General features: G+C 35.4%; 1 protein-coding gene across 1 annotated transcript; it reads right to left on the bottom strand.

The window, feature by feature from the left end:
- Positions 1–10,354: 10,354 nt before the first annotated feature.
- On the bottom strand, positions 10,355–11,578 carry LOC145617154 (uncharacterized). Its single transcript, XM_081671837.1, has one exon. The coding sequence runs from the start codon at positions 11,576–11,578 to the stop codon at positions 10,355–10,357; it is 1,224 nt and encodes a 407-aa protein (XP_081527963.1).
- Between the last annotated feature and the right edge of the window lie 2,045 nt (positions 11,579–13,623).

Genomic DNA, 13,623 nt, shown 5'->3' with positions numbered 1-13,623 from the left:
TATTACGTATAAGTTCAAAATCAAATACTATACCAACAACCTAAACTTGTAATTTAAGAAGTTTAATAGAGCTTAGACTAGAAGTATATTAGAGGAAATCAATACATATCATAGCAAATCTCCAAGGTTGTAAGGCCATATATTTGCCCACATATGCTAAGTTAAGGTAATGTACTAATGCATGGCATTCTCAAATCTCAACTCGGTTAAAGTCAACCTTTGCATTGAAACACATCTCTAATTCAAATTATCATTTTAAAAGGGATTAATTACTATTCTCCTCTCAAATCTCGTGCATTTGAGAAGTGGATAATGAGAATAAATCTATACGAAATCAGTAAATTTTTAAGGAATGTACTTTGTATTATGTAAACACTTTATTTGGTAATACCTGCTAACCCTCCCTTTTTTCTATCAATAAATTTTTATAATCATCCATCTCCGCTTTAGCTTTTTATATTGGTGACTATGAACATTTATCAAGAATTCACAAGTTTTAGATAAGATTACATTTTCATAATTGTGATGATATTTAGAAAAAATCACACTCGAAATTATACTTATAAAGTTATAAGTTATAATTGCTATTATCATGTCCTATCAAATGGGATAAATTTCTTTCTCAAAAATGAAGTATTGGAAATAATCTAAAGTCTAGGAAGGTCATTTGTCTTCATGCTTTTGGGCACACTTCAATACTAGGAAGTCTCTCTAAAGCAATTGCCCAATTTAAGCACAAAGAAGGTTTAGATGAATTGACTATTAGATGGAGTACCCAGAAACAACAATGCATATCAAAGACTAGGACCTTCAAAGATTTATCAAGAATCTATAAAACTCGACCATGCTGAGAATTAACCCGGAGTCGACTTAAGCAAAGACAGAGGTTGAATAGAGTTAACAGCCACAAGATGGAAAGACGGAGGTCCCAATTGCCAAACATGGTAAAGAAAAATAAAGAGCAAAGTTCATTTCGGATATAAGCTTACTTTTCTTTTTCTTCTTAACACTAGTTTCACACTTTAATACTAATTATTAATAACAAGTTTTTGGAGAGTTTCCTTGATAAGCACTAGTAGAGATGACCAATACAAGCTCACTTTTACTGCTAAGCACCAACATGAGTTAAATTTAGTGTTAATTCCCACTAAATCACCCTAGAATCCATAACATGTGCATTGGTCATCGAACACACCTCAAGCTAGAAACAAAAAAGCTTTTCAAGTGATCCTCTTCAACTGTTAACCTGTATCATCAACTTCAGATGCAGGATTGGCTTCGGCTCACAAAAAGAAAACATAACACAATCAAGAGATCATGAGCTTTGTGGCTGTGATGAAAATCAGAACAGCTGCAGCACCAAATCCCATCTTTAAGAGTGAGGCAAACAGGCAGTCCACCTTCGTAAAACTATATTCAAGTTGGTGCGCTTAGTAGCCTATAAAAATTGAGCCCATAATCAAACACACCTCTGCTGCCAAGCTTCAGACAGAAAATTTGCAGATAGGAACAATATTAGTCTTGAGCTGACATTGGTATATGACAGTCATTAAACAGAAAATATGTAGATTGCTGACCTGACACCTATACTTTGCTAATTAATAGGAATACAACAGCATACATCCAAGTAAACAATTCAAAATTCCTGTCCCCCAACAAATACATCACTTACATTATCAAGAATCAAGACATACAATAAAAGTAACTCCCAAGAGAGAGAGGAAAAAAAACACCATTAACACTTTGTTTGGATAGAAAAAAATGGAAGGAAAAGAAGGAAAGAGAAAGGAAGGGGGCCGAACTCTCTTGTTTAGGTAAAGGATTGGGGGAAGGAAGGGAAAGGATAGGGATGGATCCATTTTCCCTCTCCCTTTAATAAACATAATCCCTCCAAAATTGGAGAGATTTGGAGGGAAATTGGAATTCACCTCCCCCCTCCCTTTCTCCCCCTTCCTCCTATTTCCCTCCCCTTCCTTATTTGTTATCCAAACAAAGCGTAAATCATTACTTACCAATTACCATTATTAGCACATCTACTGAAAATTAACATAGATTCACCATACATATTCCAGGATTTCACAAAAAATGAAGATTAAAATGAACAAATTCCAACATATTTTATTTAATTGCCATCATCGTATCATAGACCATCTTACCATATAGATTTCAAATTTACATCCACTTTAGTTCCGTAATTATTCTTTTAAGTCTTCAATATAGTTTCTCCAAAAACAATCATATTATACAGAATGTTCCATTCAGACTAATTAAGATTTGTAGGATAGCATGGGATGGGGTAGGAAATTGGGAATTCATATTACCCCACCCTAGTCCACACACACGACCTACGTACCCCATTGACTTCCCTAACCAAATTATTTAAAATAAGTGATTGGAAATTCATTTATTTTCATTCTTGTAAAATAGATGTTAGGCATCAATGCACAGTTTACAGAAACCCTTGAGTTGCTCATTGCTTGGGTGAGGTTCAAAATCTTCAGTGCCTTAACTTTGTGATCAGAAATTTATGGTATGAATTAATGCAACACAAAACTTTCCATATGTTTTGGCAAGTTTTAAAAAAAAAAATTAGCATCTTGAGTGTTTGACACTTAGGTATCTAAATTCCGAAACATAATGTCTTATAGTGTTAGTTGAAATTTGTATTGAATTAACTATTTTCCAAATTCCAAGTGAGAAGATTGATATGAACAGAGAAATGAGTCATATTAGACATTACCAAACAATGATCGACAAACTTTTGAAAAAAGGTTGCAAACCCTAAAAACAAGTTTACTATAATTTTCAACTATACATCACTAACAAAGACAGCAAACTGATGTAAGGACAGGAATAAGCTGAAGAAAGAGAAGCTTCATAGATTGGAAACACACCTTGCATTTCTTCACCCTCCAAAAGCTTAATGAATAGGTTGCCCCCAGAAAGCAATACACCAAATTATCAACCTCCTCTTTCGTCTTAGGTTTCAGCATCTTGGGCAAGAGCAGCTACTTGGCCTACTTCCAACAGCCAGGTCAAGGGAAATTGCCTAACACAACCGAAAAGGCTGCATCTATGTTTAAATTTAAGATATTAAAGGCACATATCTGATAGAGTAATCTTTCTGCATAAGCAATTCAAACCAAAGTTTTTTATTCTTGTCAATTATAAAATTTTAAGATCACTACATTCATTTTCAACAACAAATAAGTTTCAGAAATTTGGCAGTGTCTTTGTTTATATACACTAGTTCATAACTTCATAAGCAACTCCAAAAGGCTGGACTCGTTTCAAAATTCAAACTATTAATAGTTAAGTTCATGAATTATTATCTATTTACAAATTAAAATTGACTCATAAAAATTTTAATCACTTATCCAAATTTGCAAATCTGCAAAAATTTGGAATGTAGGGCCTATTCAGCTCAGCCCAGCCCAGCCCAGCCCAACTCACTTTTTTTACTTCAGAATCCCAAAAATTCAATTTTAAAGAATGTCATATTTAACTACTAATCATATACTCCATAATACATATACTCCATATGTTGTGAGTATTGTGACCACCTTGTTAGCATTGTCCAGAGTAACAAATAAAAAATTTTAATAAACTTTGCAAATGGATTTTACAAAAACCTCACTTACAAAAATAAAAATTAAAAAAAAAACAATTTATCATGTCCATGACTTCTTACAGACACTTATATCTACTGCTTAGTAGTAGTAATGACCAAGTATTATATAGAATGGATTTGAGAAGATATTATACTGGAATGTAGCAACTTAAAGGTGATTGAGTGTTTTTGATTCTATTGAATAATCAAACCAGTTGCATGACCAAATGGTAAAAAGTAAAAACCATGAACGTGTTTTATTTTGACCAAATAATAATTGTAAAATGAGTCGATAATTATTAATTACATGACAACTTATTAATACTCAGTAATTATTATTGATTTTAAGTCTTCAAGAGCTAGATGATAAAATGTATAGAAAATATAACAAGGGGGGTCACAAGAGCCACAACACCATTTAGGAAGAGAAGAGGCCAACAATGCAGCTTACCATATTTTTGTAGTTTTGAATATAAATAGGCATCTACAAGAAAGCGACTCTGTACTTTTAAGACAATGGTATAATATTATAAGAATATAAGGGACAAAAAAAAAAAACAAATTAAAGCTACACATTATTTAATAATTTCTCAAACATTTCATATCACAATACATCCCATTCATATAAAAAATTACAAAAGGCAACGAATGTTTTAAGATCATCACTCCAAGGGCAGAAAATTATGTAATGATCAAACTAAAAGTTTCTGCAAAATTCACATAGTCTAAATCCTATGACATAGCTATCCTACAATCATAAGAGAACCAAATTGCACTATAGAGTCCCTCAAGATAAACATTATTCAAAAGATGAGCACTACAATTAGTAGACTATATAATATCTAATGCATATCGTACTATTGTTGACTTAAAGTAATCAAAAACCTAAATATAATGACTGCGCTACTGCTGGCAGAAACTCAAAGATGATATATACAACAATAAAATCAGAGAAGAAAGCAACATCATTATGTACAAGAACAGGCTATACTTGTAGCTTGCAATGTTCTCAATTTCCGTAAAACTACTTAACTTGAAACTTGACAGAGTTTCAATGTAAACAGAAAGTCAAAGTGCTGCCACTAGAAAAAGAACAGAAGCAGTATAGGCCTTACCTATTGATAAAAATTACTGTCTGCAGTTTCAAAATTACTGAAGTCAATTACTCTTTCTTATAATTAAGAGTTGTAACATCAGAGCACTACAATTAGATCATTTCCAGCAGGAATGCATGGTGAATATATCACAGTTTTCTAATACCTTGCACTCTTATTTAGAAGCAACGGAATTCGATGTCTCTTTGGAATTCCTCCAACAGTGAGCGACCCTACTGTAGAACCTGTCAGCTGAGCGTAAACTTCATGAACTTCCTCAAATGGAAGAACAAACCTTTTCAAGAACACAGACTCCCTCAAGGTGCCAGCATATCCAAGAGAGTAATTCATTTGTATAAGACCTTTCTCCTTCAAAACCTGTAAGACTCTATACCTAGGCAATAACCTTTTCTCAATGCTACAAGTGAATAAACACATATGGGACAACAAGTAGTCTGGCTTAAACGCAGCTGGTTCATCAAAAAATCCAATCTTGCCTTGATCTTTGCCTCTGCCGCTGTCAAGCACATAGGATTTTGTCTGATCAATTTCATAACATCAGATTGGGTCCATCCAAAGCTTTTATATACTTCACATTTATCCTCAATATTCTTGTCACTAAAGCTAGATATCGATCGGAGGCCATACAAGAACATCACAGAGCCTCGAGGAATCCCAAATTTTTCTTTAACACGAAACAAGTTACCTTGAAACAAATCAGTCCTCACTAAATAAGGTCTAAGCTCACGACAAATTTCTTTCCGGATTTTGTCAATTGGAATGCTGCAATAATTTTGCAACAATTCAAAATTGGGAATCAAATACTTAGCAGCCAATCCGAAATAGATTCCAGTGGATCGCTTGAGAACACTAATAACATTATCATCACTACCCAGAACAATTCTAAAAGCGTGAATTGCAGGACCCAATTGTGTGTACAAAATTGATGGGTTTTTAACAATGGTTTGAACAAGATCAGACCCAGAAATACCAATGTCATTAAGAAGCTTAATTCTGGGATTTAGGGTTTTCCCAAGCCTAGAAACTAAAATCCGCGGATCATGACAAACAATTTTCCTAATATCAGATTGTTGAAACCCAAGTTGATTGAAGAATTGAATCATAGAATTAGCATTTTCAGCAATATTAGCAGTTCCTGAAACTTGCCGCAACACTTCGAGCTTAGTTAAAGTAGAGAGAGATTGTTGGGGAGAAAAACCCAGAGAATTGACCAATAAAGTGGGCAATGTAGAAGAGAGAGAAGGGTTACCTTCCTTGGTTGATGTTGAGTACAACAATGGAAGGTGCCAGAAACCAGGCAGGTAGGATTACATCCCTCGGACGCCATTGTTGATGCTACTGCAGCTGAACCCAAATTTTATCATTTTACAGTATTTTTCTACTACTGAAATTTACGGAAAGTTAATTGGTTTTATACCGACTAGTCGAGTTGTAGTATTGATTTGCTTTGAAATAACTTGACTCGGGTCGAATTTTGGGTCAATAGCAGATCGAGCTGAATTCGGGTTTTAAACGAGGAATGTGTTTTTCTTATGTTGAGCCTTGAGCGTGTGTATTTTTTTATTTTTTTTGACGGATGTTGAGTGTGTGCTTGATATAGGTACTCGTAAGTAAATCTTAAGTCGATTTGCATGTCAAGTGATTTTGGTCGAATCAAGTCACTTTTGTGTTTTTTTGTTTTGTTTTCTTTTGGTTGGTTCGAGAACAGTCCTATCGGGCTTGAACCTCTCATAGAAGTAAGAGGGAAAGGATGAGGGCTGCAAGTTTTAAGGTGCATCATGGTGCACCTACGCCTATACTTTAGAACATTTAGTTAAAAAATCTGAACAATCGCAAATTTGAATCAGTAGTAAAAACATCTGAACATCACAAATTTTGAACATTTAATTAAAAAATCTGAACCATCGCACTGCATCACACCTGTACTTTTGAACATTTAGTGAAAAAATTTGAACAATCATGAATTTTGAACATTTAGTAAAAAATTTAAACATAGCAAATTTTGAACATTTAGTGAAAAAATTTGAACAATCGCAATGCACCACACCTATACTTTTGAACATTTAGTACAAAAATATGAACAATAACAACTTTTGAACATTTAGTAGAAAATCTGAACAATCGCAAATTTTGAATTATTACGAGTCTTGTCTAACTCGTAATAATTCAATAGTTTTGTAACATTAAATGAGCATTTCTTTTTAAATATGAACATTAAAATTGCATGTTTATGTTCAGTTTTTGTGACGTGTTCATATTTTTTTTACTAAATGTTCAAAAGTATATACGTGGTACACCTATTTCTAGGTGCACCATGGCGCATATAATAATAATTGGATAAGGGCTAGGCGCTTTGGAAGACAGTTTGGTCTTTTGGTAACCATTTTTATTAGGTTGGTTTTAATCTAGAGTCAATTAAAACCAACTATTCACAGTATTAAGCCTACAACAAATCAGTTCATTGAAAAACTAATAACATCCATTGAAAGAACAGAAGGATCCGAGCATTAGAAAATTCTAACATCATGATAACCGAATTAGAATGCGCCATCTTCACCTTTGTAACAGCTTACAAGGACCAAAAGCTTAAGAAAATTTCTTATTACGCAAGTAGGCTGAGTAGTTTATAAAAGCCATTGAGTCTAGCATTTCATACACAAATATTTTACGTGCTAAGACGGAGGAGTCGGCCTCTCCTCGACATACTTATCATTTACCTCACTATAAGAACCAAAGGGAACCATGTCCACATCATCATGCATTCACAAGTAACCTTAGTAGCATCACATACATCTTTCCCACTAGTCTAATCTCATCATCCAAAGCAATAAAGGAATTTGTTACCTGAATAAGTTGTTCTGCGACTATTACCTGCTTTAATTCTTAGTAGGTTAAAAGCCTGCCTTGTTTACTACAGCAATAATATAGTACTTAGGCCTAAAGAATCCTAAATACCTTTTTTGAGGAGCTCAATAGTTATCAGCTGAGTATCCTATTATAAAGCAGTTCATGCCTTTGACCGGCTTCCTTGATAGACCGCTAATTGACTGCAAATTACACAATATATCTGTTCAAACACTGCATACTTAATACTTCGTACAGCTTACAAGGCAGTAGCAATATTTAACCGTAACAGTTCACGGATTTTCACCAAGCAAAGCTTGGTCTAGTGGTTGTGAGATGCAAACTTTGCCACTAGAGGAACTTTGGGGTGGGGATTCCCTTACCACCCCCCCCCCCCAACTTCCAAAGTGCCTAGCCCGCTAACCTGGGGCCAAGAGAACCTATGAGCATTCTCCTTACCAACCAAAAAAATAAAAGTTCACCGACTCCCCTCACAATCTTAGTCTAGGATCACCGCCCCTGCTCCCTAGCAACGGAAATTAAGTTTAGGTAATTATACCCCAACAAGCACAAAACAGACATCAAGGCTATTGATATCAAAGTCGATAGTCTAGTGTTTTACAACTTGGCTCCATAATTTTTTTTTTTTTTGAGGGGGAGCAAACTCATTTATTAAATAGCCAAAGCATCCATGATTACAAACGGATTAACATTGGGAGGCACACAATTTTCCCAAATTTGCTCAACATTAAATGGAATAAAACAAGCAAGGTGATGCGCTACTTCATTTGCTTCTCGTCTGACGTGGCTCCACTGTAAGCTGTTGTAATGATAGCCCTGTGCCATATCAAAATCGAGTCCATATCAGTGAGGTAGTTCGCCCCTTTTGATAGCCTGGTTACAGCTACTTGACAATCTGTTTCAATTATCACATTTTCACATCCAAACCTATGACCCATTCGGACTGCCAATTCGATTGCCTTTGCCTCTGCTACTTCGGGCTGCCACCACGCTTTAATCCTTCTGACCATTGCGAAAAGAACCTCACCAGTCGAGTCACGAGCCACCACGCCAAGACTAACCCAGACTTCATCTGAAAGTGATGCATCAGCATTTATTTTTGTCATTCCAGGAGAGTGGGGGGGGGGGGGGGGGGGGGGGGCACTTGGCTCCATAAATTATAAAATAAGAAGGAAAAAAAATATGTCAGAGAAAAAAAAGGTCCCATGGAGAGTTTTATCTCTAATTTCACATACAATTGGATGATTCGCCCCAAGGACATAACAAATAGCAGAGAGCTAGAAATTAACTTCCTTTTCAATATCCTCAACCTCAACTTTGGCTAAATTATCTAATCCTGTGATTGTGTTATCAGAAATTTTATGCAAGTTAACATCTACATGCATATTACCACATCAAATTTCAAATCAGAAAAAACAGGGGAATCAAAGTTGTTACCCCTCTCGTGATTCATCTTTTCGCCTCATCAATGAACTGATTCCACCATCTTTATCTGGGAAAGCCATTCAGTCAGCACATTCCACAAATTGGACAGCAAGCCATAGTCACAAACATATGGCATAGCTCCTTCACAGTCACGAGAGAACCAATTTGCACAACGGTCACTTGGGACTAATACCAATCACAAGATCAATACTGCAATCAAAAGGATTATATAGTATCTATATGGTACTGACATGGACCTTAAGCCTTCAAAAGCTTAAATGTAACCAGAAACCCTAAGACATATAACAAATAAAACAGAGTTTGTCATGTCATTATGTAATGCAAAGAAGACACCATGTTTTGCATTTCTCAAAACTAATAAACTAATTTTGCTACGTCACAGAGTTTCAATAATAACAGGAAGTCAAAGGTGCTTTCACTGGAAACAGAACAGAAGCAGTATAGGTTTCACAAGTTAACAAATGCCATTGCCAGCAACTTCAAGATTTGCTAAGCCAATACTTTTAAATTGAATCTAAATCACACAAAAGCTAGAAGTAACATAATAGCACTGCAACTAGTGCCCAGGGAAAAGAAAACAGTGTATAAGAGATACATGTAACTCATATCAATAATAAATCAACACCAACTTCCATCAAGAATCACAGTCCACAAACCATAATAATTATCTGTTATTTATACTTAGAACCCATTGCTTAGAGTTCCTAAGTCCAAACCTTAAAGAAAAAATCTCTAATCAAGCTAATAATTTAAAGCAATAAGCATACATTACACTTAACTTCTACTAATTGCAAAACAACAAAAAATGGCATTGCAATGAACCTTTCTCAAATATAGTGGTTTACAGCTTTTCCTGATTCATTTCCAACAGATATGAAGGCTACTCAGGACAAGGAAACGATATTGCAAGAAGATAGAAAGTTATTCTTATGAAGATAACAAGAGTATCATTGCCTGATGTCATATGCACTGACTAACATACAGCAGCACTAGAATTATATGACACCTTTAAGATTGGCTTTTAAATGTTACCACATTGAGAGACCCTACTGTAGAACTTGTCAGCTGAGCATAAACTTCATTGACTTCCTCAAATAGAAGAACAAGCCTTTTCAAAAACACAGACTCATTCAAGACGGCAGCACTAGGAAGAGAGTAATTCATTTGTATAAGACCTTTCTGTAGTCTGAAGATTACTGAAATCAATACTCTTTCTTATAATTAAGAGTTGTACATCAGAGCACTGCAATCAGTTCATTTCCAGCAAGAATGCGTGGTATATATATCAAAATTAAATATCACCTAATACCTTGCACTCTTATCTAGAAGCAATGGGATTCGATGTCATCTTTGGAAATCCTCTTCCAGTGAGTGACCCTACTGAAGAACCTGTCATCAGAGCGTAAACTTCATGCACTTCCTCAAATGGAAGAACAAGCCTTTTCAAGAACAGAGACTCGTTCAATTTGGCAGCACTTGAAAGAGAGTAATTCATTTGTATAAGACCTTTTTCCTTCAAAACCTGTAAGACTCTATGCCTAGGCAATAACCTCTTCTCAATGCTACAAGTGAATAAACAAATATTGGACACCAGAAAGTCGGGCTTAAAACCCAGCTGGTTCATCAAAAAATCCAATCTTGCCTTGATCTTTGCCTCAGACGCTGTCAAGCACATAGGATTTCGTCTGATCAATGTATTAACATCAGATTGAGTCCATCCAAAGCTCTTAAATATTTCACATTTATCCTCAATTCTCTTATCACTTAAGCCACTTATCAATTGGAGGCCATAATTGAACATCGAAGAGTCTCGAGAAATCCCAATTTTTTCAACCCGAGTCAAGTTCTCTTGAAACAAATCAGTCCTCATCAAATAAGGTCTAGGGTGACGACAAATTTCTTTCCGGATTTTGTCAATAGGAATGCTGCAATAATTTTGCAACAATTCAACATTGGGAATCAAATACTTAGCAGAGATTCCAAAAAAGGCTGCATTGCATCGCTTGAGAATAGTAATTACATTATCATCACTACCCAAAACAGTCCTAAAAGCATGAATTGCAGGACCAACCTGTGTGCTCAAAATTGATGGGTTTATAACAATGGTTTGAACAAGATCAGACCCAGAAATACCAAAATCATTAAGAAGCTTAATTTTGGGAATTAGGGTTTTCCCAACCCTAGCAACTAAAATCCGTGGAAATCGACAAACAATTTTCCTAATATCAGATTGTTGAAACCCAAGTTGATTTAAGAAGTTAATTACAGAAATAGCATTTCCAACAGTATCAAATTCACTCACCTTCGTCGCCCCTACAGCTTGCCGCGCCAATGCGAGCTTAGCGGAAGTAGAGTGAGATTGTTGGGGAGAAAAACCCAGAGAATTGACCAATAAAGTGGGCAATGTAGAAGAGAGAGAAGGGTTACCTTCCTTGGTTGATGTTGAGTACAACAATGGAAGGTGCCAGAAACCAGGCAGGTAGAAGTACAACCCTCGGACGCCATTGTTGATTCTTCTGCAACTGCACCCAATTTTTATCATTTGAAGAGTATTTTGTGGGAATTTGCTTTGAAATACAACTCGGGGTTGAATAATACTCCGTATGATATTGTGTGGGTCAAATGGTCAATAGCAAATGGAGTCGAATTCGGGTTTCATTGAGTTAAATTAGGATCATGTTTCTCATGTCGAGTGTTTGCTCGATATAGTATGGGTCTGTTCTCATTTATTGAACTAAATTGAACAAAATTGTTTATGAGAGAAAGAAATTAAGAACTGAACTATTGAATTGAATTTAAGCTCAAGAGAACGGGCTCTAAGTACTTGGGTGTTGAAATGCGTCTGTGTACCTTGTACATAATTGCTAGTACTCTTAGATTAGATATGTCCTTTTTTCTCTATTTTTCGAGTTTTTATTAGCAATTTTAATTCTATAATGTTTTAGGGTCTGTTTTCATACGTTGAAATTCAGTTCAGTTTAATTCAGTTCCTAATTTCCTTCTCTTATAAAATATTCAGTTCAGTTCAGTTCAATTCAATTCAGTCAATGAGAACAGACCCTTAATCTTATACCCTCTTACAATCTCTTTATTATACACTAGCTTTATTATATTTGTTAGATGTGTGATGTCTTGATAATTATACTAAGCCATATAAACACCTCTTGGGATGGGAAAGATGACTTGATAGTGATACAAAGGTAGACACATAAATAAACACCTTGTGGGATGAGATATACTTACCACTGTCAAAAACTTTCTTTTGACATCATAGATGGCTATCAAATATTAGCCTGTGCTTTCGTATGATCCTCCGTTAGATGTTCAAGTTATTGTTGTCAGTGAAATGGGAGCTTGACATGTTTGCACTACGAATGTTCTAGGGGAGAGTGTGAAGGAGGTCGTTGACGAGGTGTTTTAGAATGGCTCCCCTTCTAGTAGTTTCAGGATCAGGTCAGTCATTGGGACAATCCAAAATGAGAATGGGGCATTTCTGGAGGTGGCTCAAGGATGAAAAAATGATGATTGTTTTGCAAAGAATAAGATTCTTCTTATGGATGGCGATTAAAGACCAATGACAATAGTTTTGTTTGATCTCTTACCGATGATCCAATATGCCTTATCTCTGGAGAGGCTGAGTAAAATGTCGAGCATATACTAAGGGTCTGTTCTTATTGAATGAAATGAGCTGAATTGAACTGAACTTATTAGAGTTGAACTGAACTGAACTGAACTGAATATTTTATAAGAGAAGGAAATTAGGAGCTGAACTCAACTTATTAGAGCTGAACTAAACTGAAAATAATCGTATGAGAACAGGCCCTAAGAGTGTGTTCAATTAAATGCATTGTGGTAGAAGATGAGCCTAGCTTCTAGTCGTCTCGTGAAGCTTATATCGTTTAAACATTAGATTCTCTCGAATATTGATGAGCTATAACCCACATTAGGGGATGAATGACCTCAAGTATTTGTTGTTCTTAGCTTTGGAGATGACGCAATGAGCGTTGCTTCAATACAAATTTGACAATGTTGCTGCTTCAATACAAATTTGACAATGTTGCTTGATCAAATGAGCTTCATTTTTTCTTGTGTTGGAGCTATACAAAAACAAAAGTAACATTTCAGTCTTTGCTCAACATCTTTAATGTGTAAATAGAATATCTTTACCAATCTATTAAGCTGATTGGATTGTGTTTTACTACATAAAAATAAAAATGGCTTTGGGTCAAGCTAGACAGTGTCATGGCTTAGCCCACAAGCTTTAATTTATGATTGTTTAAGCATGCATGGATCATAGTCAAGCCCACCTCTAATGGGTCAAGCTCTATTTTGATAAATAAGGTCCAAGCATGTTTAGTTACATAGGCCTAAATGGATAGGTTGGGCTGACTCAAGTTAGGATTTTCTCTCTTTTCTCTCTCAAAACCGTAACGCCGATCCTATCCTAGTCGTCCACCTTTACTTTAGGCCAGCCTCATTCATCAACCACCATGGCTTTGTTATGATGCCGGTAAGATTTAATTTGCATCTAACAACTATATATGAGGTTTTGGGATCAAACTTATATTGTTGGGATAACCCTTCCCC

This window comes from Chenopodium album, chromosome 26, assembly GCF_948465745.1.
Source record: "Chenopodium album chromosome 26, dcCheAlbu1.1, whole genome shotgun sequence".
Classification (NCBI taxonomy): Eukaryota; Viridiplantae; Streptophyta; class Magnoliopsida; order Caryophyllales; family Amaranthaceae; genus Chenopodium; species Chenopodium album.
The sequence above is the reverse complement of the archived record's forward strand: the minus strand, read 5'-3'. Positions and strand labels throughout refer to the sequence as shown.